General features: G+C 47.7%; 12 protein-coding genes across 12 annotated transcripts; 8 read left to right on the forward strand and 4 right to left on the reverse strand.

The window, feature by feature from the left end:
• The first annotated feature begins 48 nt into the window (after nucleotides 1-48).
• Nucleotides 49-3,354, forward strand: AGABI2DRAFT_189532 (hypothetical protein). The gene is made up of 9 exons (XM_006454194.1): nucleotides 49-148; nucleotides 214-227; nucleotides 299-361; nucleotides 415-615; nucleotides 681-2,026; nucleotides 2,082-2,528; nucleotides 2,580-2,694; nucleotides 2,747-3,042; nucleotides 3,095-3,354. Exons 1-9 carry the CDS (start codon nucleotides 144-146, stop codon nucleotides 3,134-3,136), a joined length of 2,529 nt encoding a protein of 842 aa, XP_006454257.1. The 5' UTR covers nucleotides 49-143; the 3' UTR covers nucleotides 3,137-3,354.
• Nucleotides 3,355-3,631: 277 nt separating this feature from the next.
• AGABI2DRAFT_62318 (hypothetical protein) lies at nucleotides 3,632-4,527 on the forward strand (the record flags this gene model as incomplete). Its single annotated transcript, XM_006454195.1, has 2 exons — nucleotides 3,632-3,821; nucleotides 3,890-4,527. The coding sequence occupies 2 exons, from the start codon at nucleotides 3,632-3,634 to the stop codon at nucleotides 4,525-4,527; spliced, it is 828 nt and encodes a 275-aa protein (XP_006454258.1).
• A 412-nt stretch (nucleotides 4,528-4,939) lies between these two features.
• On the forward strand, nucleotides 4,940-6,096 carry AGABI2DRAFT_189534 (hypothetical protein). Its single transcript, XM_006454196.1, has 3 exons — nucleotides 4,940-5,099; nucleotides 5,153-5,248; nucleotides 5,303-6,096. Exons 1-3 carry the CDS (start codon nucleotides 4,949-4,951, stop codon nucleotides 5,890-5,892), a joined length of 837 nt encoding a protein of 278 aa, XP_006454259.1. The 5' UTR covers nucleotides 4,940-4,948; the 3' UTR covers nucleotides 5,893-6,096.
• Nucleotides 6,097-6,143: 47 nt separating this feature from the next.
• Nucleotides 6,144-7,522, reverse strand: AGABI2DRAFT_60819 (hypothetical protein; the record flags this gene model as incomplete). The annotated part of the gene is made up of 5 exons (XM_006454197.1): nucleotides 6,144-6,353; nucleotides 6,411-6,547; nucleotides 6,601-6,789; nucleotides 6,842-7,116; nucleotides 7,299-7,522. The coding sequence occupies 5 exons, from the start codon at nucleotides 7,520-7,522 to the stop codon at nucleotides 6,144-6,146; spliced, it is 1,035 nt and encodes a 344-aa protein (XP_006454260.1).
• A 456-nt stretch (nucleotides 7,523-7,978) lies between these two features.
• On the forward strand, nucleotides 7,979-8,161 carry AGABI2DRAFT_56953 (hypothetical protein; the record flags this gene model as incomplete). The annotated part of the gene is made up of 1 exon (XM_006454198.1): nucleotides 7,979-8,161. A coding segment is annotated over one exon (183 nt), but the record flags the coding sequence as incomplete, so codon positions are not given.
• Nucleotides 8,162-8,825: 664 nt separating this feature from the next.
• Nucleotides 8,826-9,758, reverse strand: AGABI2DRAFT_189535 (hypothetical protein). The gene is made up of 3 exons (XM_006454199.1): nucleotides 9,712-9,758; nucleotides 9,581-9,662; nucleotides 8,826-9,533 (listed from the first exon to the last, which is right to left on the reverse strand). Exons 1-3 carry the CDS (start codon nucleotides 9,747-9,749, stop codon nucleotides 9,225-9,227), a joined length of 429 nt encoding a protein of 142 aa, XP_006454262.1. The 5' UTR covers nucleotides 9,750-9,758; the 3' UTR covers nucleotides 8,826-9,224.
• Nucleotides 9,759-9,790: 32 nt separating this feature from the next.
• On the forward strand, nucleotides 9,791-10,959 carry AGABI2DRAFT_197155 (hypothetical protein). The gene has a single exon (XM_006454200.1). The coding sequence runs from the start codon at nucleotides 9,797-9,799 to the stop codon at nucleotides 10,940-10,942; it is 1,146 nt and encodes a 381-aa protein (XP_006454263.1). The 5' UTR covers nucleotides 9,791-9,796; the 3' UTR covers nucleotides 10,943-10,959.
• A 661-nt stretch (nucleotides 10,960-11,620) lies between these two features.
• Nucleotides 11,621-11,899, reverse strand: AGABI2DRAFT_189536 (hypothetical protein). The gene has a single exon (XM_006454201.1). The coding sequence runs from the start codon at nucleotides 11,825-11,827 to the stop codon at nucleotides 11,654-11,656; it is 174 nt and encodes a 57-aa protein (XP_006454264.1). The 5' UTR covers nucleotides 11,828-11,899; the 3' UTR covers nucleotides 11,621-11,653.
• A 120-nt stretch (nucleotides 11,900-12,019) lies between these two features.
• Nucleotides 12,020-13,589, forward strand: AGABI2DRAFT_189537 (hypothetical protein). The gene is made up of 7 exons (XM_006454202.1): nucleotides 12,020-12,160; nucleotides 12,220-12,294; nucleotides 12,349-12,389; nucleotides 12,450-12,600; nucleotides 12,667-13,061; nucleotides 13,118-13,246; nucleotides 13,306-13,589. The coding sequence occupies exons 1-7, from the start codon at nucleotides 12,119-12,121 to the stop codon at nucleotides 13,499-13,501; spliced, it is 1,029 nt and encodes a 342-aa protein (XP_006454265.1). The 5' UTR covers nucleotides 12,020-12,118; the 3' UTR covers nucleotides 13,502-13,589.
• Nucleotides 13,590-13,867: 278 nt separating this feature from the next.
• On the forward strand, nucleotides 13,868-18,663 carry AGABI2DRAFT_114019 (hypothetical protein; the record flags this gene model as incomplete). Its single annotated transcript, XM_006454203.1, has 14 exons — nucleotides 13,868-15,075; nucleotides 15,125-15,223; nucleotides 15,280-15,452; nucleotides 15,505-15,603; nucleotides 15,655-15,753; nucleotides 15,803-16,305; nucleotides 16,358-16,466; nucleotides 16,517-16,605; nucleotides 16,658-16,811; nucleotides 16,862-17,380; nucleotides 17,435-17,561; nucleotides 17,613-17,856; nucleotides 17,908-18,093; nucleotides 18,142-18,663. The coding sequence occupies 14 exons, from the start codon at nucleotides 13,868-13,870 to the stop codon at nucleotides 18,661-18,663; spliced, it is 4,131 nt and encodes a 1,376-aa protein (XP_006454266.1).
• Nucleotides 18,664-18,836: 173 nt separating this feature from the next.
• Nucleotides 18,837-19,163, reverse strand: AGABI2DRAFT_147615 (hypothetical protein; the record flags this gene model as incomplete). Its single annotated transcript, XM_006454204.1, has 1 exon — nucleotides 18,837-19,163. One exon carries the CDS (start codon nucleotides 19,161-19,163, stop codon nucleotides 18,837-18,839), a length of 327 nt encoding a protein of 108 aa, XP_006454267.1.
• A 67-nt stretch (nucleotides 19,164-19,230) lies between these two features.
• On the forward strand, nucleotides 19,231-23,575 carry AGABI2DRAFT_182243 (hypothetical protein; the record flags this gene model as incomplete). Its single annotated transcript, XM_006454205.1, has 14 exons — nucleotides 19,231-19,415; nucleotides 19,464-19,557; nucleotides 19,609-20,058; nucleotides 20,137-20,411; nucleotides 20,466-20,950; nucleotides 21,001-21,409; nucleotides 21,458-21,592; nucleotides 22,009-22,042; nucleotides 22,094-22,353; nucleotides 22,406-22,655; nucleotides 22,706-22,745; nucleotides 22,795-22,938; nucleotides 22,986-23,213; nucleotides 23,271-23,575. Coding segments are annotated over 14 exons (3,134 nt in total), but the record flags the coding sequence as incomplete, so codon positions are not given.
• Between the last annotated feature and the right edge of the window lie 733 nt (nucleotides 23,576-24,308).

The following is a 24,308-nucleotide window of genomic DNA, read 5'->3' on the forward strand; positions in this document are numbered from 1 at the left end:
CTAGTAATCGATAAGACAAGAATTTGCAGACGCAAAACTTCGTCTTCTGCAGTGAAGTGCTTGCACCCCGCTGTTAAAAGCAATCTTCTCCGCGAGATTGACATCCCTACTCCTCCCCCTGTCATAAGTAGAAGACTTTCACCATGGTGTACGTTTAAATCAGTCTCAGGCACCCTTGAACACTCTAACTGATGTCGCTATCGACCGCTATAGAAATTTCACAGTCGGTCAGTCTAATCCAATCTCTCAGCTCATCGTTGCCAACTTGAACTTACACGATCTGCCATATGCTGACTAGATCAGATTCGTGGTCTTATGGACCGGTCGACCAACATCCGTAACATGAGTGTCATCGCTCATGGTGAGGTTTTGCTCATCTTTTTCATGCGATCCGGTGTTCTGAAGATTATGCAGTCGATCACGGAAAGTCGACTCTCACGGACTCTCTGGTCTCCAAGGCTGGTATCATTGCCTCCGCAAAGGCCGGCGATATGCGATTTACCGATACGCGAGAAGATGAAAAGGAGCGTGGTATCACCATTAAATCAACAGCCATCTCCATGTATTTTGAAGTCGATAAGGAAGAGATTACCAGTATCCAACAGAAGACTGAGGGTCAGTCCGCATGAAGAGCTTCGTTTTTAACCTTCCGGCAGCGCATAGCTAATTTCCGGATTTAGGAAACGAATTCTTGATCAACTTGATCGATTCTCCAGGACATGTCGACTTCTCCTCTGAAGTCACAGCAGCACTTCGTGTAACCGATGGCGCTCTCGTCGTCGTCGACTGTGTTGAGGGTGTCTGTGTACAAACGGAGACCGTCCTTCGTCAGGCCTTGACAGAACGTATAAAGCCCGTTGTCATCATCAACAAGGTTGACCGTGCTCTTCTCGAACTTCAAGTAGACAAGGAATCTCTCTACCAGTCATTCCAGCGTACCATCGAATCAGTCAACGTCATTATCTCAACATATCACGATGAAGCTCTCGGCGATGTGCAGGTCTATCCCGATAAGGGTACCGTTGCCTTCGGTTCAGGTCTTCACGGCTGGGGCTTTACTCTTCGTCAGTTCTCCAACCGCTATGCCAAGAAATTTGGTGTCGATAAGGATAAGATGATGGTCAAGCTTTGGGGCGACAACTACTTCAACCCCAAAACTCGCAAATGGACGACCAACGGTACTGACGCTGACGGCAAACCTCTCGAGCGCGCTTTCAACCAGTTCGTGCTCGACCCGATCTTCAGGATTTTCGATGCCGTCATGAATTTCAAGAAAGATGCTACGACTAGCATGTGCGAGAAACTTGACATCAAGTTGGCTGTTGAAGAGCGCGAACTCGAGGGCAAGGCTCTACTCAAGGTCATCATGCGCAAATTCCTTCCTGCTGGTGACTCCCTGCTAGAGATGATTGTCATTAACCTTCCCTCTCCCAAGACTGCTCAGCGCTATCGAGTCGAGACCCTCTACGAGGGCCCTATGGATGATGAATCCGCCATCGGTATCAGGGATTGTGATCCTAAAGCACCACTCGTACTCTATGTCTCCAAAATGGTGCCGACATCCGACAAGGGACGTTTCTACGCCTTCGGTCGTGTTTTCTCCGGTACCGTCAAGGCTGGCCCAAAAGTACGTATTCAAGGGCCAAACTACCTGCCGGGGAAAAAAGACGATCTTTTCGTCAAGTCCATCCAACGTACCGTTCTTATGATGGGTCGATACATCGAACCTATCGAGGATTGCCCTGCCGGCAACATTGTCGGTCTCGTTGGTATTGACCAATTTTTACTCAAAAGTGGTACCCTCACCACATCTGAGACCGCTCATAACATGAAGGTCATGAAATTCTCCGTCTCTCCTGTCGTGCAAGTTGCCGTCGAGGTCAAGAATGCCGCCGATCTCCCCAAACTCGTAGAAGGTCTCAAACGTCTTTCGAAATCTGACCCCTGTGTCCAGGCTTACATAGCTGAGACCGGCGAGCACATCGTTGCCGGAGCTGGTGAACTGCATCTTGAAATTTGTCTAAAAGTATGATTTTTGTCGTATTTATCAGTGAGCGTCTGCTGAGTTTATGTCTTCGCAGGACCTTCAAGATGATCACGCTGGAGTTCCTCTCAAGATCTCTGATCCTGTTGTTCCTTATCGTGAAACTGTCAAAGCCGAGTCCACTATTGTCGCTCTTTCGAAATCGCAAAACAAGCACAATCGTCTCTTTGCCAAAGCTTTGCCTCTTGATGAAGCGGTCACCAAGGGAATCGAGGACGGTAAAGTCAATGCTCGTGACGATTTCAAGGCCCGAGCTCGTGTTCTAGCTGATGAATTTGGATGGGATGTTACCGAAGCCAGGAAGATTTGGTGTTTCGGTCCCGATACCACTGGTCCTAACTTGCTCGTTGATGTTACAAAGGGTGTGCAATACCTCAACGAAATCAAGGATTCCTGCGTCGCCGCCTTCCAGTGGGCAACAAAAGAAGGTGTTCTTTGTGAAGAAAACATGCGTGGAATTCGCTATAACATCCTCGATGTCACTGTACGTAAGATTCCGTTCGAGTCTCTGCAACTTCTAATTGGAGTATCACAGCTACACACCGATGCTATTCACCGTGGTGGAGGACAGATAATTCCTACAATGCGTCGCTGTTGCTATGCTGCAGCTCTGGTGGCCTCACCTACTCTCCAGGAACCTGTCTTCCTTGGTCCGTTTGTTCATTTCGTGTGCTACTCACTCGAATCCTGATTATCGTCTAGTTGAGATCCAATGCCCGGAGAATGCTATCGGTGGTATCTACAGTGTCTTGAACAAGCGTCGTGGACAGGTCTTCAGCGAAGAACAGCGCCCGGGAACACCCATGTTCACCGTCAAAGCTTATCTGCCTGTCGGCGAGTCCTTCGGTTTCAACGGAGAACTGCGGTCGCACACCGCGGGACAAGCATTCCCTCAGTCCGTCTTTGACCACTGGGAGCAGATGAACGGAGATCCTCTCGAGAAAGGCAGTAAGATGGAAGAACTCGTGAAGTCAATCCGTGTAAGGAAAGGTCTCAAGGTACGTTGATGTCATTGAACGAATGCAACATGAACTGACACGATTTTCATAGCCTGACGTTCCTCCTCTCGACACTTATTACGACAAGCTGTAACGACTGCATTAATCTTTTTTCATTGTACAAAGTAGCGTGTTGTAGACAATGTACAATTTTTCGATTCTCACTAACGTGGCGTGGAAGTTCTGTCGCAATGGTGCAGTGTCCCCGTTGTAATGCTCCTGGGCTGAATCCCAGATCGAGCGACTCCACCGGGAAGCCACGCTTTCGACTCACGGTATACTTCTGTCTTCAACATAGCTTGGCATAATTTCTATCGGAATTAAGTGGGCAACAAGTGATCAGCAGAGTCCCAACTGTGCATAAAGGCGGGGGTAAATCAACATCAAATTCAAAACCGTCATTCTAAGTTCTTGTCCGAAGTCACATGGCTTCACCAGTGACGAGGTCCGTGAGAATAGTGACTGTGACGCAAAGTCAATCTTTGTTTCTTACTACTACCGCCTTATCCCTCGTATTTTGTTCTCCTTCCCTTCGCTTCACAGTCGCCCTCAGCATATATCCTATTCAATTCAAACCTCAAATTTATCCATGGCCGCCAATCTCTCCGGTCTTTCTGCATCCGTCACTCGCATCCTCTATCTCACCGGTTTCCCAAAGGAGCTCAAGACGAAAGACATCCAGAATGCATTCGCCGAATTTGAGAATCAAAACGGTGGCTTCAAGATCAAGTGGAAGGACGACACCAGCCTTCTCATCGTGTTCCAGGATCCCGTCGTCGGTTAGTGCATTGTCTTCATTAATTTGACCCTGAGCATGCTGTTTACATGCCATGTTTTCTATCCTCAGCTAAACGCGCATATCTCCAAACTCTTGCTTTCCCACCACCAGCTCTCGCCCCTTCCAGCGGCCAAGCCATGTCTATCCGTCCGTATGATGGCCTTGATGCTCAAGCCATTATCCACACCGTAAATTCTCGAGGACAGCACAGCTCCAGTGCTTCTCGCTCTCACACTGCCCGGTCTGCATCCATATCTGTTTTCCCAAATGCCCGTAGCCTATCAGGCGCTGGCAATCCCAGCTTTCGCGGTTTAAATGCGAGTACAAGCAACAGCAGTAACATCGCTATACCGGAGCACCCTAATGGGCGAGACAGAGAACCTTCGCCGACATTACCTTCTCTGCCGTCGCATCCTACGCTAAACAGTCTTATCAGCTCTTCATTGGGTGAGGCTGTAGCTGGATCAAGCACCCCGTCGGACCCCGCGATCCTAACTACGAGTTTGCAGGCGTCGAGTTCTGAGTCGTCTGGTGGTCCACGCATCGGTGATCCCGGCAAACGAATGCTGGGTCATGCTCTTGGTGTCCGACATCCTAGTTTCGGACAGCGAGTTCATGGCAGTAATGGTAACAATGGTCCAAATGGAGCGGTTGACAATATGCGGGATGTACAACGTGCTATGGGTGGGCTCGTCGTTGCCGAGTAATGCCCCAAATTCCGAGTTGCCTTGGCGCTAGTTTGTCTTGCGAAACATTTCTGCATCAAAACTTCAGAGTAAGTGATACCTGAGCACATTCTTTTCATGCCGCACGTCGGCGCAGTTCAATGATGTTTCCTATCGTTCCCCCATTCTTTTGCCAAAGCTTTTGATATTATCGACTACATTGTTTTTCCTCCTTTTTCTTCTTTGTTTGATCCATTATCGCCATTGAGATGGAGGAGGAATTTTGTAATAGTTGCTGTCGGGATTGAATTAATACACAAGCCGCAGCACCATCCCCTGTATACAATTTAATAATGCCATGTTTTGGAGGCTGTGTCACGCAGGAGAGGTCACCAGTTACCACGATAGACGCCATTAACCAAAATAAGTTATCTATCTTTCTTCCTCTGTAATAGCCCACATCATGAAAGACACAGGCACATACGGTTTCCCCCTTGGGTATTTTGTCATTCGCTCTGCTGCCTCAGACCGTGTTCTGGATGTCAGTGACGACTCAATCGAGGACGGGGCGGATGTCTTGCTATGGCCAGAGAAAGAGTCGTCGTTGGTCGAGAGTTTGTCTTTTTTCGACCGCACACATCGACATGATTGACCATCGCACATTCAGGTTTCAGAGATCCAAATGCAAATAATCAAGTGTATTTTATCGACACCTCGGGGGCTCTTTGTTCAAGGTCATCAGGACACGCGATCGACGTAGAGGGTAAGTAAGCTTGAAATGCTCTTCATGGCGGCTTGTCTTCTCATCACAGCGTAGATGACCGCTTAGTCCTACGTCACCGCCGCCCTATTTCTTATCCCTTCCCGAACGCTTATTCTCATCCATTACCCACATTCCATTACAATTCCGGAACTGGCGAAATCACTGTTCACTTTGAATATGACCCGACCTATTCAGTGCCACCCCCGCCCATGTCGCCCAGCATGACTATTTCCAGTGATAGATCTATCATGCGTTCAAGTCCGGCTAATCCTGCGCATAACAAGGCTTACTTTCTGGTCTCTCAACCTCTGCGTAAACCACGGACGATTATTGATGACGCATCTGAATTAATAACAACCGCAATCACTAGTCCTATTAATTTCTTCTCTAGCGCATTCAGTGGCAAGAATGATGCAAGACCAGACGAAGTATTCGATGGAAATATCGATTTGAAGGAAGATGAAGTTGTTGAAGAAGAGCGGGGAGAAGAGGGTGAGATTGATGATTCGCCAGAATTGGGGCGTCAGGTGAGGGTCATGGGCATTGCGAGAGGTAATGCAAACAATTTGGGGGACGGAATTCTCAGAAGGAAACGATGGATTGTGGAATCTCTGAGGACAACAAATGCTAAAACTGGCGCTTGACCTAGTTTTGTTGCACTCCTGTGAAGTTTCACAACATACAGCTAAGTTATCTCTACGAAGCCGTAGAAAAGATTCCATAATACTTTACCATGTACAAGGTGCAGGAGATAAGAGCTTGGAATTAATTAATATCTGGGGTACCTATTGATGCAGATGTTTGATATTATGCAGTAACACGGAATAAATATACATTTTCCTCCCCGGCAAATTCGTCGTATGGGTCCAAAATACTTGATGAGAACTCTACAATTTCAAGGCCCGCATCTGAGATCAGAATATAAGTGGAAGTCGAAACGATATCTATCTAACACACCTTTGACACTGTCCACAAAAGAATTCATGGTGGTTGGATTGCGATTGGTCAAAGCTATGAAAGCGTGCCTTTTTGCGCTACGGGCTGGCCCTGATAGAACCAGGCTGAGAACACCCACCAGAGCTGGAATTAAGAAGGGGTCAAAGACCTTGGGCAGTGATTTCAGCATAATCAACATGATAGCACAAAAGCCAAATGAACATACAAGATCCGCTCCCACGACAATGTCTGGTTTGACTTCATTCTCTATGAATGAAACCAAAACATTCCGTTGCTCACAATCGAGCGAAATGCACCAATCCAGGGTTCGGACGTGAATGTCAGGGTGGGTCGATGACAAGTCTGTCGCATCTGATTAGAACGCGACTGGGAGAATTATTTAACTTCACACCCACTGCAATCAAGGCGGATGTTATTCTGGCAGCGAGTAAGGACCTCGTCATTGATATCCGTCAGGTACAATGAACCAGGGTGGAGATCCCTGGAAGAAGCTGCCAATTGCTGAATTTGTAAAGTTGCGATGAGAGCGCCTAAAAAGCCAACGCCAGATCCAAGCTCAAGGACTCGCTTATGAGCTACTATCTCTGTTCCGAGTCTAGCTTGTCGTGACAAAGTAAATTCCAGAGGTTTGCCCACCTGTATGTTGTGAGAGGTAGCGAGCGAGACGGAAACTGGCTGGCCACGTTCGCAAACCAGTTGTACCACCCTCAATCAAGTTTTGAGACTCTAGCAAAGTGAATGTCTGATACCGAGAGACGTCATCTAGTTGTTGAGTATCATTTGGACATGGGTCCCGGTCTGCTGACTGCCAGTAATGTGTAAGGTATGATTCTCGAGGTGGACGCTGGTTAACAGGCAATCCACGGTCACAAATTTGTTGACGGCTATCTGCATTTGAAGACCCAGGTGCACTGCGCAAGATGCACATTAGGACACGGATCTTGCGAATGTCAAAGACATACGGCCCAGACAGAGGCAACAGGCCTAAATAACACTCATATATCCTTTCATCGATCTCAAGATCATCGGCCTGTATGGAGGTTACTGCCTAACGATAACGTGTAAGTAAAAATTTCATGCCTCCGATGGCGACCGCGATATCTCTCGTTCCATATTTTCGATGGCCCATTTCCAAAAGCTCTTGCGGTGCTGAGCAGATGGCGGATAAGAAGTGAAATGGGGGTTCAAAAGGACTGAGTGGAGCAGGAAGTCGTGAATCGTTGCAACAGAAATGTTTTCGGGCCAGACGAGTGATTTCGGGGCCTGGAGAGAAGCAAAGGCTTTGAGGAGCGCAAAGAGCTCGCGTTGGACGGGCATGGGCAGGCTGGCACGTGACCGGGCAGACGCGCCTTCAAATTTTCGGCGCACATGATCTAGCGACGACATAAATGCTAGTCTCTCTGCTCCGACGGTCTTTCGCCTTTTCCCCCGCTCTGCGCTCCTCTCGACGCGTATGCCTCTTACCTGCTCATCGCAGCGTCTCTACAACTTCAACTCGCCGGTCAGCTCTAACCCCGGAGCCACCAACCCCTGAGGAAGAGGCTGAACTAGAGGCCGCAAGTGCAACCTCCCCGCATGACCCAGAAAACGACTTGGAGGAAGACGTCGCAGGAGATGGGTCGCGAGGTCTTTCGTACAAACGATTTCTGTCGACTATTGGTGCTCAATACAAGTATGCACAACCTAACAACTGGCTGGGTGGCGATGTGGTATGTAGCCGTGGCACCTTTTTATGTTATACGCGCTCAGAAGCTTTGTTCTCAGCCTTTCCCGATGAACCCTAGCTTTAGGCCTCCTCCACCTATTTCTGACGCTATCCGTCAGGAGATTTACAATCAGTTCATGACAGATCCGGTGGAGAATAGCGTTCGGAAACTGGCTATACGATATACTTTGGCTTTCAAGCGTGTCGATGCTATTCTACGCTTGAAAGGCTTGGAGCACTCATGGTATAAGGTTGGTATTTGTTTTTGCCGTGCTTGCCTTCTTGATGAGCCAAAAAGAAATTATTCGATTAGTCTTTAAGACAGTGGTGGTTACAATTCTACAAATGCTGACCTGATGTTCTACTTGTTATGATGACATATACTGATTATTGCTTCTGTATAGGTAACTCATCTTTTAGCTCATATGTCAAAGTGTTATTGAGCGCCTCTCGAAATTATCATCTCGGTTTACAGGAGGTAAGCGTCAGATCTCCATACTTTCTCGGTTATGATGAGACTTGATCATCATTCGCGCTTCGGAAGACCTCTGTGGTGCCTTACATCACTCAGGACATGGTTATAACCGTTTCAACCCCATCTGAATCTCCCTGCATCCTTTTATCCTCTTTCGTATTGCTTCAGTAGCTTACATTTCGCAGAATAAACAGATACAATATGGCTTTCAGAAGGGTATGGAGAAACTTCTAGGCGTAACACAACGCCGGTTAAGCCGGTTACAAGAAGATGCCTCACGGTGGAACGTTACAGAAGCTGATAGTCTAGAGCAAGACGAGAATCGTGATGCTCAGCGTCAGAGATACCAACAGCACTATTGGGAATCGGTTCCCGAAAATGGCAGAGTAAGTTTGGTTTGTCCCCAGAGGTTCAGTTTGATTCAATTTTGATGCGCACAGGAACCAATTGTTCCTGCTTCACTTGAACATGCAAGGAATCTTGCACAAAAACTAGTCAAAGTTGAAGACCGCCAGAAGTCAACGCACCCGCTGCTAATGCCACGGTTCAAGCACATCAAGCACCTCCGCTCTCCAAGGAGGAAGTTCCGAACATTGAACATATCGGGTCGACCACCTGTTGAAATTCGCGACGTAGGAGGCAAGTTCCTAGATGTCAAGGACAAGTTTAAGCGGATTGCCGCCACCGATCGGCAACCAGGGCTCAGAATCAAAAAGCACCAGAGGCGGCAAGCCAAAATCCTTGAGACTAAACTAAAACACAAAGTGTAGATGACGGGTGTTATTGACTTTGGAACTAATTGCTATAATCCGTATACATGCTATCTATCATTCGAGATGTTATGCCACGACTAAGCCCTCTATATTAAGATCATATATAGTTACTCTCCCAAAAAAATCTGAGCTCTCTTCAAACAAAAGCTTGATCGTCGTGATCCCCGTCGACTCGGAACCGATGGGATGGAGGTCGAATGCCTGCCGTCGGTTTACATCGTCAGGATAGATGTTGGTGATATTTTGCCATTCGCCTGATGGCAGAGGGACTAGCACTGTACAACTAGTACCCACGAAACCCCCTTGGAAAACAATAGATATACGCTTAGGTACCACTGCCTTCTCAAAGCTCAGCTGGATGAACTGCGGCAGGCCCTGTAGTCCTAGTCAGCTCTGCAGGATGGCCACTTTGAACCGCTGACCTGTTGCGACGTCCAACAGGTTTCTGGGCTACCGTCAACGAGGTGTTTCTTGCCCACTGACTTGTCAAGCGTCGAGCTGACTCTGGGGAAACACTCAACTGATGCTCAGCGGGTTGCAGACGCAGACTCACTTGATCTGGGTAATCAAGGACACAAGCTCACTCGTCATGACCGCGGAGCAGAGGATCGTGGGAACCTTCTTCATCTTGACTCTCAATGCCACCCAGCCTTCCCCCGTGGCTCAGCAGAGCCTACTCAGTGTCCAATATTGACCTCGTTCTCAAAACGCTCGCAGAACGCGAGTCACAACGCGACAACTTCAGATACCAGGCCCAGATCTCACCCCCTTCCCCTGGCAAAGCTTCATCTGATCATTATTCCGTTGTTGCAGCCAACATCCAACGTAATGTTCAATACAATCGATATCGTGATATCGTACCATATGATCGCACTCGAGCCATCGTCCACAGTGACTCTGGGGACCGGTACCTAAATGCTAATTGGGTGTTAGAACGTTGCGGGCACAAGTGGTGGATAGCGACACAAGCACCATTACCTACGACTGCACACGCCTTTTTCAGCCTAATCATGCAACCAGTCACAAAGCCCCATGCGTCGTTACCCCATGATACCAGTTACATACGGACAGTTGTGCAACTCACGAGAAATGTAGAGATGGGCAGAACCAAGGCTCATGTGTATTTTCCTTCTCAAGTCGGTGAATCCATCGTCATACCCCCCGAGCAAGGCCTCCCTCTCCTACCACTCAAGGTTACACTTTTACAAACTCGCAGCCATGAAGATGCCCAGTGCATCCAAAGCACTGTCGCCATCAGGCCTATTGATTCCTCCACAGCCAACATAGGTGCCGGAGAGAATATTCGCTATGACGGCGACGATAAACAATACATCTTCCAGCATTTGATGTACACGGCGTGGCCCGACCACGGTGTTCCCGAAGACAAAGATCGGGATAGTCTGCTGGCCTTTTTGAAGCTCGTGGATAGAACCAACAGAGATACATCTTTGTGCAACTATCCATCTATGGCAGCACCTACTTCCCAGATCGATCCGGACCCTCCAATGATAGTAGGATGCTCCGCAGGTATTGGTAGGACCGGTACCTTCATCGCCCTTTCCTCCCTCCTTCGGCAAACTAAGTTTCTACCGCCTGCTGTGAATCCGACACCTCCATCTGTCATCTCTCCATCTCCCTTGGATGCTTTTCCTGTAGCATTGGCCTGGGATTTGGTTGCCGTAGAGATTGACTTTTTAAGGGAACAACGGCTTCGAATGGTTGAAAGGCCGGAGCAGATACTCCTCGTGTACGAGATCTTGATTGCCGTTTCTCAGAATACATGAGTGCGCGTATCCCTTTGATGTTCGTGCCACTTCTTGGGGGAACGGAAGGCTTCAAAGGTTCAAAAAAACTCCCTCTCTGTATTCAGTCAAGGACGCCGCCTGTGTAGCGAATCGCCACGAATGTGAGGGCTACTATCGACAGACGAAAAACGGCAGCCCGTGATTGATGATGGACTCGTCATTGGATATAAGACGCTATATCTGTCCCAGACGGCCCTTCTGTGCTCCTTCGGGACTCGTTCCTCCTGATGCATATTACAAAACAAGCAATCACCTGGAGAATATGCCTCTTCTTTCTTCTCCTTAGTATAATTACTAATTAGCTATTAAATCGGAGATATACGGCGGCAGGACCCCCGATAATTCCTATAATCCCTATAAAGCCGGGTCCGAAAATCGGCCATTTTGGGATTTTTTGTTCCGAGCCCGATTTTAGGAGTTCTGTCCGGAAAGCACCCGACGTAAGAGCCGAATTCCGCAGAATCTGTCCGATTTGTAATATCCGGCGTCTGAAAGTGCTCAAAATTTCGTCAAATTCGATAGAGCTGCGACAGGTAGAGAAGCTCGATATTTATCCACTAACTAATATCTTTCTTAGATAGTTCGCAGCTATACCACATTTCAACTACCAAACTGATATAGTAGATGTCAAAGCCCAGCGAAAAGTCAAATTCGGTGACGGTATGTGGCCGGAAGGAATACTGGAGAGGGCTATAATAATATAATCGTCACTGATATATTGTGGACCCAGCCTAGGGCCTGAGCTTCCATGCCACCGGCATACCGACCGGGGGCCCAAAACCTATCCAGTAAAATCCTCGGATTTATAGGGATTATCGGGGGTCGTGTCGCGACTCGGTTATTCATAGGTGGAATCTTTGGCATATGTATGGCGATACGGGCTACTTATCAGCACATGTCAGATGATCGAGTTGAATTGCCAACCTATCATGATCACAAGTGCATCGAATGCACTGAACCTGAAAAAGTGGCTAGAAAGAGAAGCCATCGCAAATGATTATGGGAAAATCCTATATAAGAAATACACCAATAAATAGAAAGATGGCTATGTTGAACCGACTCGTGCCTATCCGGCCATTGCTGAACCGACCATATACCAGACTTACCCGATTATCTACCCACTTAACATTTGGAAGACTGTATACCAGCGCACCAATGTCGTTTCCTAGTACTGTAGAAGCTATTACCATCCCGAAAGTGAGTTGACCATCGGTTCCTATCCTGACGCGACTGCTGATGACGCCATTCGATAACAGGTTGGAGGCGTCGAAGTGATAGAGAAGACGACGAGACCCTTTCCCGAAGTCAAACCTGGAGATGTTGTCATCAAGGCTCGCGATAAGATGTCTGTGCTTACCTAGAGCCTTTGAATTGACTATAATCAGGTTGAATATGGTGGTGTTAATTTCATCGACACCTACTTCCGGTGGGGCAATTTAGTCGCTGAAGTTGCCGACTTACTGAATGCCAATCTTGTACAACTTAGCTCTGGCTTGTATCCGCTCGAAAAATTGCCAGCCATTCTCGGTAAAGAAGTCGCGGGTACCATCGCAGCCTTACCCACAGATCCCGCTGTTTTGAATGACGAGACCTTCAAGAAGAACGCCTTTGCGGTGGGCGGGAAGGTCGCTGTGGCGGTTAGTCAGCGACTCGAAAGACAGTCGGCGCTTGTCTTTGATCTACTCTGTTAAATCATGTTCTAGGACTTCATGGGCACCCATGCGACCTACATATCGGTTCCATGGAAGCTTGCGCTTCCAGTTCCCGCCAGCATCTCCACTCGCGTTGCTGCTGCTGCTACTTTACAGGGGATAACAGCCGTGTCGTTCTTTGAAGAGGCTTATAAAGTTAAGAAAGGTGACACGATTCTCGTTCATACCATTGCGGGTGGCCTTGGTCTGTTATTCGCTCAGCTAGGGAGACGTATTGGCGCCACAGTGATTGGGACCACTTCCACTCCACAGAAAGCAGAGCTTGCCAAATCCCGTGGTGCAGACCATGTCATCATCTACACCAAGGAGGATACCGTGCAGCGAGTCCTACAATTGACGAATGGCCAAGGTGTCGATGCGATATTCGATGGGGTTGGAAAAACAACGTAAGCATCTATTTAAAACCGGCCACGACCAGGACTTACCGAGGCACCGTAAATAGATTCGATAGCAACTTCAAAATGATCAAACGAAAGGGCACCATCGTTTCTGTTGGGAACGCTTCGGGTGCTGTGGAACCTTTCTCCTTGCTCAAACTCATAGAGAAGAACGTCAAATTACTCCGACCTACGTCAGTTGTTCCTTTTTTCTTGACATACTCATGTTGACAGTCTGGGCTGTTGTTGTAAGGATGTCCAAATATGTGTTTACCGCTGAGGAGGCGTTTTACTATGGCCAACAAGTCTGGAAATTGGTGGATAATGGTGAATTGAAAATCAACATTTTCAAGGAGTATCCGTTCACGGCGGAAGGTGCGAGGGAAGCTCAGCAGGATCTGACGGGAGGGAAGACGACGGGTAAACTATTGATTAAGATTGCCGACTGAATTGGCGAGATATTGAAGTAACGGGATGTCTGTCGTTGTCGGAAGTAATAAATTGGTTCATGAGCATGCTCAATACACACATTACATAAGCACCGAGGCGGTGACGCCCTCACTTGCCTGAGCACCTGTGACCTCTCGTCCGTATAACAATCCTGACCTGCCTCATCCTGCTCGGTAGTTTATTCGCAAGTTTGAGGTGCTGCGGACTTATCTCTCACATCTGGAGACCAGTCATTCCAAGATTCTACTCGTTACGATCTCGAAATCTATCCACTTCGTCCTTTGATAGCTGTATGTCTTGTGTGTCATCCTACAGACCCGGAATAACAGACCATTATTTGCTGCAGGTTCTCAGCAGCAGGTTTTATGGAGAACAAAGAAAGTTCAAGGCCCCGCCGACCTCTCCCAATACCCGGAGCTACTAGATCATCTCCTGCTCAAAGACCCAATACGCCCATAGATGAACCGATTCCTCCCAGCTCATTCTATTCTACGTCTCAGCCTCAACACCGTAATAGCCCTTCTGCAACTGTAGAACCTGGCAGTACATTCACCTCCTTTATCCCTCCCGAAGAGCATGCAAAAGACTATCGTGAACCAGAGCTAGTCACAGCACAAGATAAAGATGTGGATTCTGCTCCGAGATCGACAGATCTCAATGATACTGGGGGAGGCGGCTGGACGACAGATGAGTGGAATCGGGATTACGATGTCAGCGCGTGGAATAATAAAGGCGCGTCATCCAGTTGGAACGACAATTTTGCTGGAGGCAACAACTATTACTCGAGGAGCTCGATAGACGTCTCCATCAATGGTCGCTCGGAGTATGAGGAGAAAAACTGGTGGGATGTTGGTGTTCGTACCACAAACAAACGGCCGGGCGCTGGTGTACTCCCTCCAGTGCTGTTGGAAGATGTACACGACTCTGAACATTCACTTTTCTCCATCAATATAATCGGGCCCCCTCACCAGCCGCAGGAGAACACAAGGACTGCAAGTCCAACGCCTAGCGCAGCACTTCACACTTCACCACCATCCCTAGACGAGATCAGGACTTCCGTTCCACATCCCAATGCTTACTTTTGCCCCAGAGACAATGGCTGGGTCATTCTCAGTTGGAAGTCATCCTCGATCGATCCCCCTCTAGCAGCTTCCTTTGACAAGTCTGATCATCCTCCATTACCGGATCACGCGCGTCGGAAAGAGGCAGTTTCCTGCACCTCGGAAGTCGGAGGACAGCTTAATAAAACTCACCACTTCCACAAGTACTTCAAGGCTGTTGATGCTTTCAAGCTAACTCCACCATTAAAAGTGGATGAATGGGAGATGGAAAGCGCTAGAACAACGCACAAGAAGGACGCAACAACTGAGGACATGCAATCTGAGGAAGAGGGAATGCTTCTTGATCTCTACATATGCTGCCAATGCTCCTTTTACTTCGTTGCTTCGGATCTTATACCTGGCATCATACCCCGAAGACACATGGACATTTTTGTCAAGGACAAGAGGTCGAATCCCCCTCCTGGAAAAACCGGCGAGCAAGCGGCTGTTATTGCCTTGGAGACAATTGTGCTGTATGTACTTTGTGTGTCATTATATAAGAACAAACTGAGTTTCTTCCAGCGCTTTAGAGAACATTTTATGGAAAGGAGAGGTCAGAGCTCTAAAAGTCAACTCATCCAGCAATACTTTCCGATTGAAGGTCGGCTGGAATCCTAACGTGTAAGCCTAGTCCAAGTTCGTGACTTCTCCCCCTCCGATCTTCACCCTACTCTCAGTCAACGCATCTTCCAAATTCTTGGTTTCTCGGAGGAGGTGACGGGCACTGATTTACTTCTTTTGCCTCCGAATGTGCAAGATACACATTCTGCCGGTCATGTTATGAGACGCAAATTGCTTCGGGCTTGGATTGAGACCGGCGCATTCCTTGAACACTTCCGAAAAAAATATCGTAAGCTTTTTTTATCCGTGTGCCAGTTTCATCGACTATAGCAAGCCTTTAGATTATGTCCTGAAGGATTTCAAGATGCGAACTAGCCATGTCGAGATTGATAGCGCGAGAGAAATGTATCAGAGGGCTGTGGGCGCACATCCCGACCAAAGTAGGTTTTCCCAGTATTAGACCCCGAAGAGAATCACCGAGGTGTTTTAAGTTCCCAGAAATGAGTTTTCGTATTCATTGGAAACAGCTCTTGTGCCCGTGAAGGATGCCATCGAGGTATTAGGCTTGACGTTGAAGACATATTCACCTGGTTAGCCGAATCTCCTTCTCATGTTACTTCGTTGGTTTAATTTAATTAGAACTATTGGCTTTTGCCTATCTGGCTCAATGTCGCTGTGACCCTGCTGATACTATCCACCACTTCACCAGCCTTACCAATATCGTGCGAGCCGTCGAGGCAAGCGGAGAACCATCTCCGTTGTTACAAGACCTGTTAATATCGGAAAGTACTCGCGAACGATTCACAACGGAGGAGTTGGAAAATGCCGCCGCTGTTCTTGGCTTTGGTATGAATTATGATCTGGGCGTTGAACTCGACAATGATGTGGAGGACGAATTCGTTGAGAGTGCTTGGAAGGAAGCTATCAAGAAGTCGTGGAAAGATCCTGACAATGGTGCAGACCTACAGCGGAAGGCGAATGAGGCACTACGTATAATCGCGGAAGCACAAGGCAGGCACAAGCTACGACAAGTGTGGCAAGCAAAAAAACTCAGCCTGATGAGTCCCGATCGTGCATACAAAGTTCTGGAGGTCCCGGAGAATGTCGATGAAAACATGTTGATCACCGTCTTTGCGTTGCGGGTATGAATTATACCAATAAACTTCCAGGAGCGACCGCTAACAGTAACTATAGATACAAGAGCGACCAGCTCAGATGGACACTATGCGTGAGGCTCTGGGAGTCATTGCTGATTTCAGGGACAGTGAGCGTCTGCGTCAATTCCTATTGACTGGCCAAGACCGTGAGTCCATCTTTATAGCGATCTCAGTCATTTGTTTCAATCATGGCTAGCTGGAGAAATCAAGGTCGAAGTCCGCCCCGATTTTCCAAGAGGCCTTAACCAACTTGGAAACACATGCTACCTCAACTCCTTGTTACAAGTATGCCTTCAATCAGCTCATGTGGTGCCAATAATTAATGTACTTGGCTCAGTATTTCTACACGATCAAGGAATTGCGAGAGACAGTGATGTCAACCACAAAACTGGACGCAACTTTAGAGGGAAAATTGACGGACGACGAGCTCAAAAAACACAGAGTTGGAGGACGCCTAGTGACCCGGCGCGAAATCATCCGGTCCAAGAAATGTTTGTTACGGTTTTTTTGGCCCGATAAGTCGAGCTGATGTCCTGTTCAGTCCTCGGACAGCTCGCCGATTTGTTCTCCAATCTTGAATATTCTAAAACGGCTGCCGTCACCCCCACCATAGAGCTTGCGAAGTTGGCATTAGTCACATCCCGAGACGAAGAGGATGATGAGATTGAGAAAGGCGGGACTGATTCTTCTAATGATACTGACGCAACCTTGGTTGACGATGGAATATCTCGACCTTCCTTGACAGGCCAACCACGCGAGGCATCTCCTCAATCACCTTCCGTCCTTGGAAAGAGGGCGCGTGACGAAAAGAAATCAACTGATATGGAGGTAGACAGCCCTATATGTGAAAGCCCTCGTGATAAAGAAGGTTTCGTCTTGGTGTCTTCGCCTCCCAAAGTTCCCCGAGAGTCACCAAAAGATCCAGCAGCAGAACCTTCAACATCCCGGCGTCAGGGCGAAAATGAGGATGTTGAGATGCAAAATGTGACTCCCTCACAAAAGCCCCCGCCACTGCCGCCGCGAAGAAAGCCGGAAACATCGTCCTCAGATATGATGTTCGGTGAGATTCAAGTATCTGCTATATGCTAGTGAAGCTTCAATAATACTGTGACAGGAAAGCAGCACGATGTCGCGGAATGCATGGATAACTGCATGTTTCAGATTGAGACTGCACTTCTCAACTTCAGTGGCACCGGAAGCATGGAGGGAACAAGTTCAGATAGAGCTAGCATTGTCAAGAGGTAAGCATGGAAATTCTTATTGTCCGTCGAGTATACACCTAAGCAAATCAGACTATTCTTTGGGAAGATCAAACAACGCCTTACGGGGATCGTTGAAACTCGCGCATCTCGCGTACCAGTACATGACAAGACTGACCTATTCTCTCATCTTCCGGTCAATGTAGCAGAAGATGGCATCGATATATATGATGGTCTGAGTGGATATTTTGATGATGTCGTCGAATTTCAAGGGAGGAAAGCGCGGATGGAGATGTCACTTGTTGACGTACCACCTTTACTTCAGATCCAACTGCAGGTAGTTGAAGATTAACCATTGAGAATACGTTACACTGAAGCTGCCTTATAGCGTGTTCAGTTCAACCGAGATACCTTACAGCCGTTCAAGTCGCAAGCCTATGTGAAATTCTGGGAAACAATTTTTCTGGATAGATTCATGGACGATGTTGAACCACAGAAGAAAGTCAAATCCAAAGCATTGCAATCGGAGCTGAACGTGTGTAGAGAGCGGTTAAGGAGTCTATCCGAGGGAAAGGTACTTTCAACATTTTGCATTGCGCCACTTCTTGCTGACTTCTCTCAGAACTCACCGTTCGCAATGTCAATCGAGCAAAGCATCGGTTTCCTCTCTGGCCTGGAGAACGGATCGGAAATTGGTGTTGATGATGACCTGCTCTTCCATTTAAACCAAGAGCGAACTCACGTACTGGATGAAATTGAGCTGCTACGTCAACGTGCTAAAACATTGAAGGACGAACTGGAAGAGCTTTGGAACACGTCAAGAAAGGTGGAATACGAATTGACTTCCGTGTTCATCCATCGTGGTTCTTCTCCATCATATGGCCATTATTTCTTCTACTCAAGACATCTACCCGATGCACCTGACTCGTGGTTCAAGTACAATGACTCTGATGTTAGCTTAGTCTCAAAAGAGGAAGTTCTTGCTGATACTACTGGCTCGACAGCGAACCCCTACTTAGTAAGCCCCAGTGCCTACATCGCGAACCTCTCATTGAAAGTAAAATCGCAGCTCGTCTTCGCTCTGAAAGGGTCTAATGTGGTAGATACTGTTAAACGGTTCAGATCTGATTTAGAGGAAAATTAAAAGACTGTCTGTATACCACTCGCATCTGTAACATAGACCCAATCCAGGCATCCCTATGCATTAATTCCGTACACACACGCTGCTTTGCTTTCTGGGCAAGGTCGTAACGACTTGAGTATACGTTAGTGGCTGGTGAAGTTACAGCGCGAAGGACAACACCTTTCGATGGGCCATTAATTCGAAGATTGCTTATCCCCCTCGCCGTTGCCTACTGCACTAGGCTGGGTATGTTGCTGATTTTCTGAGTCCTCCGCCAAAGCAGATAATAGTGAATCTAAGTTCTCGATAATTGCGTCCAACCGTTCTTCAACACCTTTGGCTATGTTGTCCGTCACAGCGATGCTTTCCGCCAACTCTGCTACTAGAGGCATCGAGGTATCGGGCAGGTCATTTGCACGCTGGGCGAGGCTAGAAGCCAGTTCTAGCAAATCTTGCTTAGAATTGGTGAGTTGGATAGCCGGATCTGGTGTGCCATCCTGAGTGCTTTTGTCGAGGGTCATAGTTGTAAATGATCAAGTGTATATAAAAGAAATGTCGTCACATCACAAGACAGTTTGCAACTCGGCACCATGCTCCCTCTTCAACCGTTTCTCGACGCCCTTCTCTCATCTCTCCCACCGCTTCCTATATCTCAAGCTCAGTATAACTCCCTCGTCAAAAAGACCCTTGACGACTCTCGCGGAAAATCTTCTCCTGACAATAGGAAGAGTCAATGGGAATATCTATTGAAAAATGAAGTGTTCAAGTTAGCGGTGCGTGATATTCTGACACTGCGAATCTTTAATCTAACTTCTCATAAGATGACTGAGGGAGTGGCTTTTAGGGAAGACAGTGCCAGGTATTATGAACAAGTTAAAGTTCGACTGGACCTCGTCCTGACTTTCACTGAACAAGGTGAACTGCTTTCGCCACATACCACTGCGGTCCACCTAATCCTGAATACAGATGCTTGCGAGCAAATTTTCCCCTTCATTGTGTTACAAGATCTCCTAGAGACGCAAACCATCAATTCGTGTTCGCATATCTTTTCCTGGATCGAGGCTCGCTCCTCAAGGCTTACTGAAGGCATGGTGCCTCAGAAGGGAAAGGCTCTCATTCTCCTTCGTACGCTGAATGATTTGCTCCGTCGTCTATCAAAATCAGGATCTACAACCGTTTTCTGTGGTCGGATTTTAACATTCCTAAGTGGTGTTTTCCCTCTGGGCGAGCGCAGCGGCGTCAACCTGCGGGGAGAATATGGTCCAACTTGGGAGGATGTATGGTATCCAAAACACGATGAGGATACAAATGCGGAGATGATGGACTTCCGGGGAGAGTCTTCGCGGTCGGACGAAGTCCCCGAGGATAATGCAATGCAAGTTGACTCCAACAAAGAAACTAAAGCAACGCCGACGGGTCAGGCCAAAGGAGACAACAAAGAAGGCCCGTTGTCCTCTATTTAATCTCTCGAATAACTAAATCGACTCTCTCCAGATTTTTACAATACATTTTGGCACCTTCAGTACCCATTTTCGAAACCTTCGATCTTCGCCAACAAAGAGGCTTTCTCTCAGTTCCAAGAAGCTATCGATAAGGTTTTGCCCGTCATCAAGGAAGCGACAGCAAAAGAAAGGGCCATGATGGGAAGTCGAGTTGCGGCTGGTGTCGTTCTGAACAAGAGGAAACGAGAACCTGAGCCCGAGGAGTCGAATGTTAATGAGTATTTCTTCGCCAAGTTTTTGACCTCTCCCGACCTTCTTGATCTCGAGGTACTCGTGCTTCCTTTTCCATATTTCCTCTTTGACTCAATAACGTTTCATCAGATTGCCGACACGCATTTCCGTCGTCAATTCCTCTTCCAGTTGATGATCTTACTGCAACATCTTCTCACCTTTACCAAAGGTACAAAGGCTGCATGGGCAACACAGCGGAATAGGTCATTACAAATGGACTTCACGTTGGAGGCGGAAGATACACAATGGGTTCAGGATACGTTAAGCAAGTCCATGGAGGAGCTCAAGCAAACTACTCCAAATGGCCGCGCATTTGCTGAGACAACGCAAACGATTTTAGAGCGCGAGAAGAATTGGGTTAAGTGGAAGAACGAGCTTTGTGCTCCTTTTGACAAGGAACCTTGGTCAACTCGGGTAGACGATAGGAATGTAGGATTATTCGAGGCGACCAAAGAGCTGCGCGAGAAAATGAGGACGACTCGTGAAGACTGGCCATACACGTTAGGATCAGCTCCGCTGACGGACATATGGCAAATGGGCTATTGTGACCTCCACGACTTGGAAAATTCTTTCCAGTTGCGTGTCATATCTTTCAATATGATATCCTCTAACTCTCTATATCTAGGCCTGGTGACGTCAAAGACTTCGTCAAGAAAATTAAATTAGAGGACAATCGTATCGAGCTACGCAGGAAAACCCTTGCCCAGATCGCAGAACGGCAAGCCCAGAAGGAAGCTCCAGCTCAGGCCCAGGATGCCGGGAAAGAGGCAGCCGGTGGTGATGCAGTAATGAGCGTCGATGCTCCAGCCACCCCCGCACCTACACTCGCAGCCCCCTCAAGCCAGGCATCTAGTGTTGCGATGGCATCTCCACTTCATCCATCTCTTCCACCGCGGCCCAACGCTCAGTCGCAACCCTTATCGAACTCACCTGCACCAGCGCCAGCATCTAGCCCTGCACCTCCAGCGCCTGCTCCACCATCACCCGTAAAGAAACTAGAAGCTCTAGATTCACAAATTGCCAAATTTGACGAAGTGAGTTTTTTCCCCCGATGGTTAGGCTGTATTTTGATTGCAGTCTAGAATAAACAACGATGGGCTTGGCTAGCCCTCCGGACAGCCCGCGATCAGCATCTGCAGCACTTTGGAAAAATTGGCACGGGTGACGTAGGGCTTCTCGTGCAGGAAATCGAGAAAGAAAGGCAAGAGAGAGAGAAAGTTCAGAAGGCGGAGGAAACGGGCAGCACGATCGATGAAGGAAACCCTAAAACTCCGGCCTCTGAGCCGCTCATGCGAACAGACTCTCAGTCATCTGTAGTAACAGCCGGTGTACCAAAGTCGGACCCAGATGTAAGGGCGGAGATGCAGTCTTGATAATACATACCCATTATTACTGTAGCCTCAGCCCGGAGCCTGACCCAGCCTGGGTTTACATCTGAAATGCAATTGAACAATAAAGCAGGAAAACTTGTGTGATCCAAGTTAATACGATTGATCACTGATAACCCGTTACCCCACCCGTCTCATTCCAATCTATCCCAAAATTTGGCCTTCTCAGCGATGCCCTCTGAGCCGACTCTCAAAGTAGGTCCACATTACATGCGATCACACCTGCTAGCTAACGAATCGAACAGAACGTGGTCGTGACCGGCGGTGCTGGTTACATAGGCATGCTCTGTCCTGATCGTCCTTCTCTCACAACTTAGCAGGTATCTCTAGGCTCCCACGTCATATACACTCTCCAGAAGGCTAGGCAATACAAAGTCATATCGATAGACAACCACCACAACTCCCAATCTGCTGCTCTAGATCGGGTGTCTCGACTCTCGAAAAGTGAACTTCCCGAGAATGCGACCGCTACTGAGCGGGAAACTACAGAAATCGACGCCCATACCTGTGACCTCACAAAGCCGGAGCAAATCAGAGCTGTTTTTGAGAAGTACGGAAAAGGTGGCATCTGGGGTGTTGTGCATATCGCGGTGAGTCTCGTTCTAGGTCTTCCTCCGCTGCCTAATGCCTTTTCTTTTCTAGGCCTACAAAGCCGTTGGAGAGTCAACAGAAGTGCCTCTAACTTACTACGCCAACAATGTGTCTGCCTCGGTATCACTCCTGCAGATCATGAATGAGTATGACTGCAGAAGGATTGTGTATTCTTCGTCTGCCACAGTTTATGGTACACCGCCCATCATTCCTATCCCCGAAACAACGCGTCTAGAAGCACACAGCCCATACGGCAAGACAAAGGTGATGGTCGAGACCATTATAGAGGATCTATGCCAATGTACGCCTAAAAATATCTTACGAAAACTACTGTTCCTGACTGTCGTACAGCGGATCCGAGATGGAGAGCAATTTCCCTTCGCTACTTCAAGTGGGATAATATATCTATACGTCGAAATATTCTCTTAATTGTTTGCTAGTCCTGCAGGTGCTCATCCCTCGGGTCTGATTGGTGAAGATCCTCGAGGGCGCCCTGGAAACCTACTCCCGTTACTCGCTCAAATGGCTGTCGGGCGAGTCAAAGACACAGTTCTGAAAGTATTTGGAAACGACTACCCTACGCCGTGCGTTGCGTACTATTTCCTATCGATCAAACTTACGGCGTATATAGCGACGGAACTTGCGTCCGCGATTATCTACATGTTCTAGATCTTTCGAAGGGCCATGTCCTGGCACTAAACGCTTTAGCTGGAAATTCAAAGATCTTCAGCGGAAAGCAGGAGGCATTCTTCAAAGCATATAACCTTGGGAAAGGTAAGGGAATGAGTGTTCTTCAAATTGCCGAAGCCATGCGCAAGGCTACTGGATTTGACTACAAATATGAGATCATTGGAAGGCGGTAAGCTTCTAAACCTTTGTCTCACCACTTGGCAGTGCTCAGCCTCATCTTGATTAGGCGCGGCGACGTTCCAGATTTGACAGCGGATCCTGCGCTGGCTGAGAAGGAGCTCGGATTTGAGGCTTCCCAGGATCTTGAGACCATGTGCCGAGATCTCTGGAATTGGCAGAGCAAGAATCCCCTTGGGTATGGAGAAAAGTGATGGCATCTTGTATGACCCTGTTAACAACACCAGTTGTCGAGTTGCAGATAAGTTAGTTAGTTAAATGCGCACTTTTGTGGAACCACTCCACACCCTTTTGTGCAATTTTTTCGTGGTCTAGTTTTGACGTGAAGTTATGGATATCCCGGTTTTTTCTTCATGTAATGGCATCGAAAATCAGTTTTACAGGCAGACAGGATCACTTGACTTACATTTTCTACTTTCAGAGCCAAAAGCACGAAAAGGGAAAAAACCAGTACTTCGACGCTGACGCATCCTGGTGCGTTTTTCCCATGAATCCCTGACGGTTAGCTTTTTCATGTCCCCAAAGGATAACGGATAAAACGTTTAAGTCTTCGACTTCTATCAAGCAGAACCTGTGACTCGAAAGTGTATGTATTCATTTCTTACTCACTGATCCTTCCTACATTATCAGGGAATATGTTTTCCACGATTCACGTTCTGAACGGTATTAGTCCGGCGTGTCAATCACCTGGCCTGAAAACGCCTTCGAATCAAAGCTCTGGTGCACTCCAACCCAATGGGAATTATTGTCAAGCGGCAGCTTTATATCCAGAGATATAAAGAGCCAACAGTGCTGTAAAGCTGTATATCCCACCCCCACATTGTCAACTCATGGCGTTTGGAATACTCGGTAAACTCTCTTCGATCGCCTTACACGGGCACACTCATAACTTGAACCAGAGGACCATTACTTAGAAAACGTTCCGGGAACAGCGCTGCTCACCGACCTCAGTGTGAGCAGAGGTAAACAGGTGACCTGATTTGCTTTCTATGTCGAGATACACCGTCAAATCAATACCGATTATAGGTCGTCATCAATGAAGCACGAAAAATGAAAATGGGAAGTGGCCAATACTCTCATATAGTCC

Source organism: Agaricus bisporus (assembly GCF_000300575.1).
Source record: "Agaricus bisporus var. bisporus H97 unplaced genomic scaffold AGABI2scaffold_1, whole genome shotgun sequence".
Lineage (NCBI taxonomy): Eukaryota > Fungi > Basidiomycota > Agaricomycetes > Agaricales > Agaricaceae > Agaricus > Agaricus bisporus.

What these genes read in the sequence shown, in the direction of transcription:
- AGABI2DRAFT_189532 (XM_006454194.1), top strand. An exon ending in TATCCAACAGAAGACTGAGG is followed by an intron (nt 616 to 680) that starts GTCAGTCCGCAT and finishes TTCCGGATTTAG; the next exon opens with GAAACGAATTCTTGATCAAC. An exon ending in ATAACATCCTCGATGTCACT is followed by an intron (nt 2,529 to 2,579) that starts GTACGTAAGATT and finishes GGAGTATCACAG; the next exon opens with CTACACACCGATGCTATTCA.
- AGABI2DRAFT_189537 (XM_006454202.1), top strand. Translation starts at nt 12,119, where the DNA reads ATGTCGTTTCCTAGTACTGTAGAAGCTATTACCATCCCGAAA. An exon ending in GATGGGGTTGGAAAAACAAC is followed by an intron (nt 13,062 to 13,117) that starts GTAAGCATCTAT and finishes CACCGTAAATAG; the next exon opens with ATTCGATAGCAACTTCAAAA. An exon ending in GTCAAATTACTCCGACCTAC is followed by an intron (nt 13,247 to 13,305) that starts GTCAGTTGTTCC and finishes TGTTGTTGTAAG; the next exon opens with GATGTCCAAATATGTGTTTA.
- AGABI2DRAFT_189534 (XM_006454196.1), top strand. Translation starts at nt 4,949, where the DNA reads ATGAAAGACACAGGCACATACGGTTTCCCCCTTGGGTATTTTGTCATT. An exon ending in AGAGTCGTCGTTGGTCGAGA is followed by an intron (nt 5,100 to 5,152) that starts GTTTGTCTTTTT and finishes TCGCACATTCAG; the next exon opens with GTTTCAGAGATCCAAATGCA. An exon ending in ACACGCGATCGACGTAGAGG is followed by an intron (nt 5,249 to 5,302) that starts GTAAGTAAGCTT and finishes ATCACAGCGTAG; the next exon opens with ATGACCGCTTAGTCCTACGT.
- AGABI2DRAFT_189535 (XM_006454199.1), bottom strand. Translation starts at nt 9,749, where the DNA reads ATGACGAGTGAGCTTGTGTCCTTGATTACCCAGATCAA. An exon ending in TCCTTGATTACCCAGATCAA is followed by an intron (nt 9,663 to 9,711) that starts GTGAGTCTGCGT and finishes GTGTTTCCCCAG; the next exon opens with AGTCAGCTCGACGCTTGACA. An exon ending in CCTGTTGGACGTCGCAACAG is followed by an intron (nt 9,534 to 9,580) that starts GTCAGCGGTTCA and finishes CTAGGACTACAG; the next exon opens with GGCCTGCCGCAGTTCATCCA.
- AGABI2DRAFT_197155 (XM_006454200.1), top strand. Translation starts at nt 9,797, where the DNA reads ATGCCACCCAGCCTTCCCCCGTGGCTCAGCAGAGCCTACTCAGTGTCC.
- AGABI2DRAFT_189536 (XM_006454201.1), bottom strand. Translation starts at nt 11,827, where the DNA reads ATGCCAAAGATTCCACCTATGAATAACCGAGTCGCGACACGACCCCCG.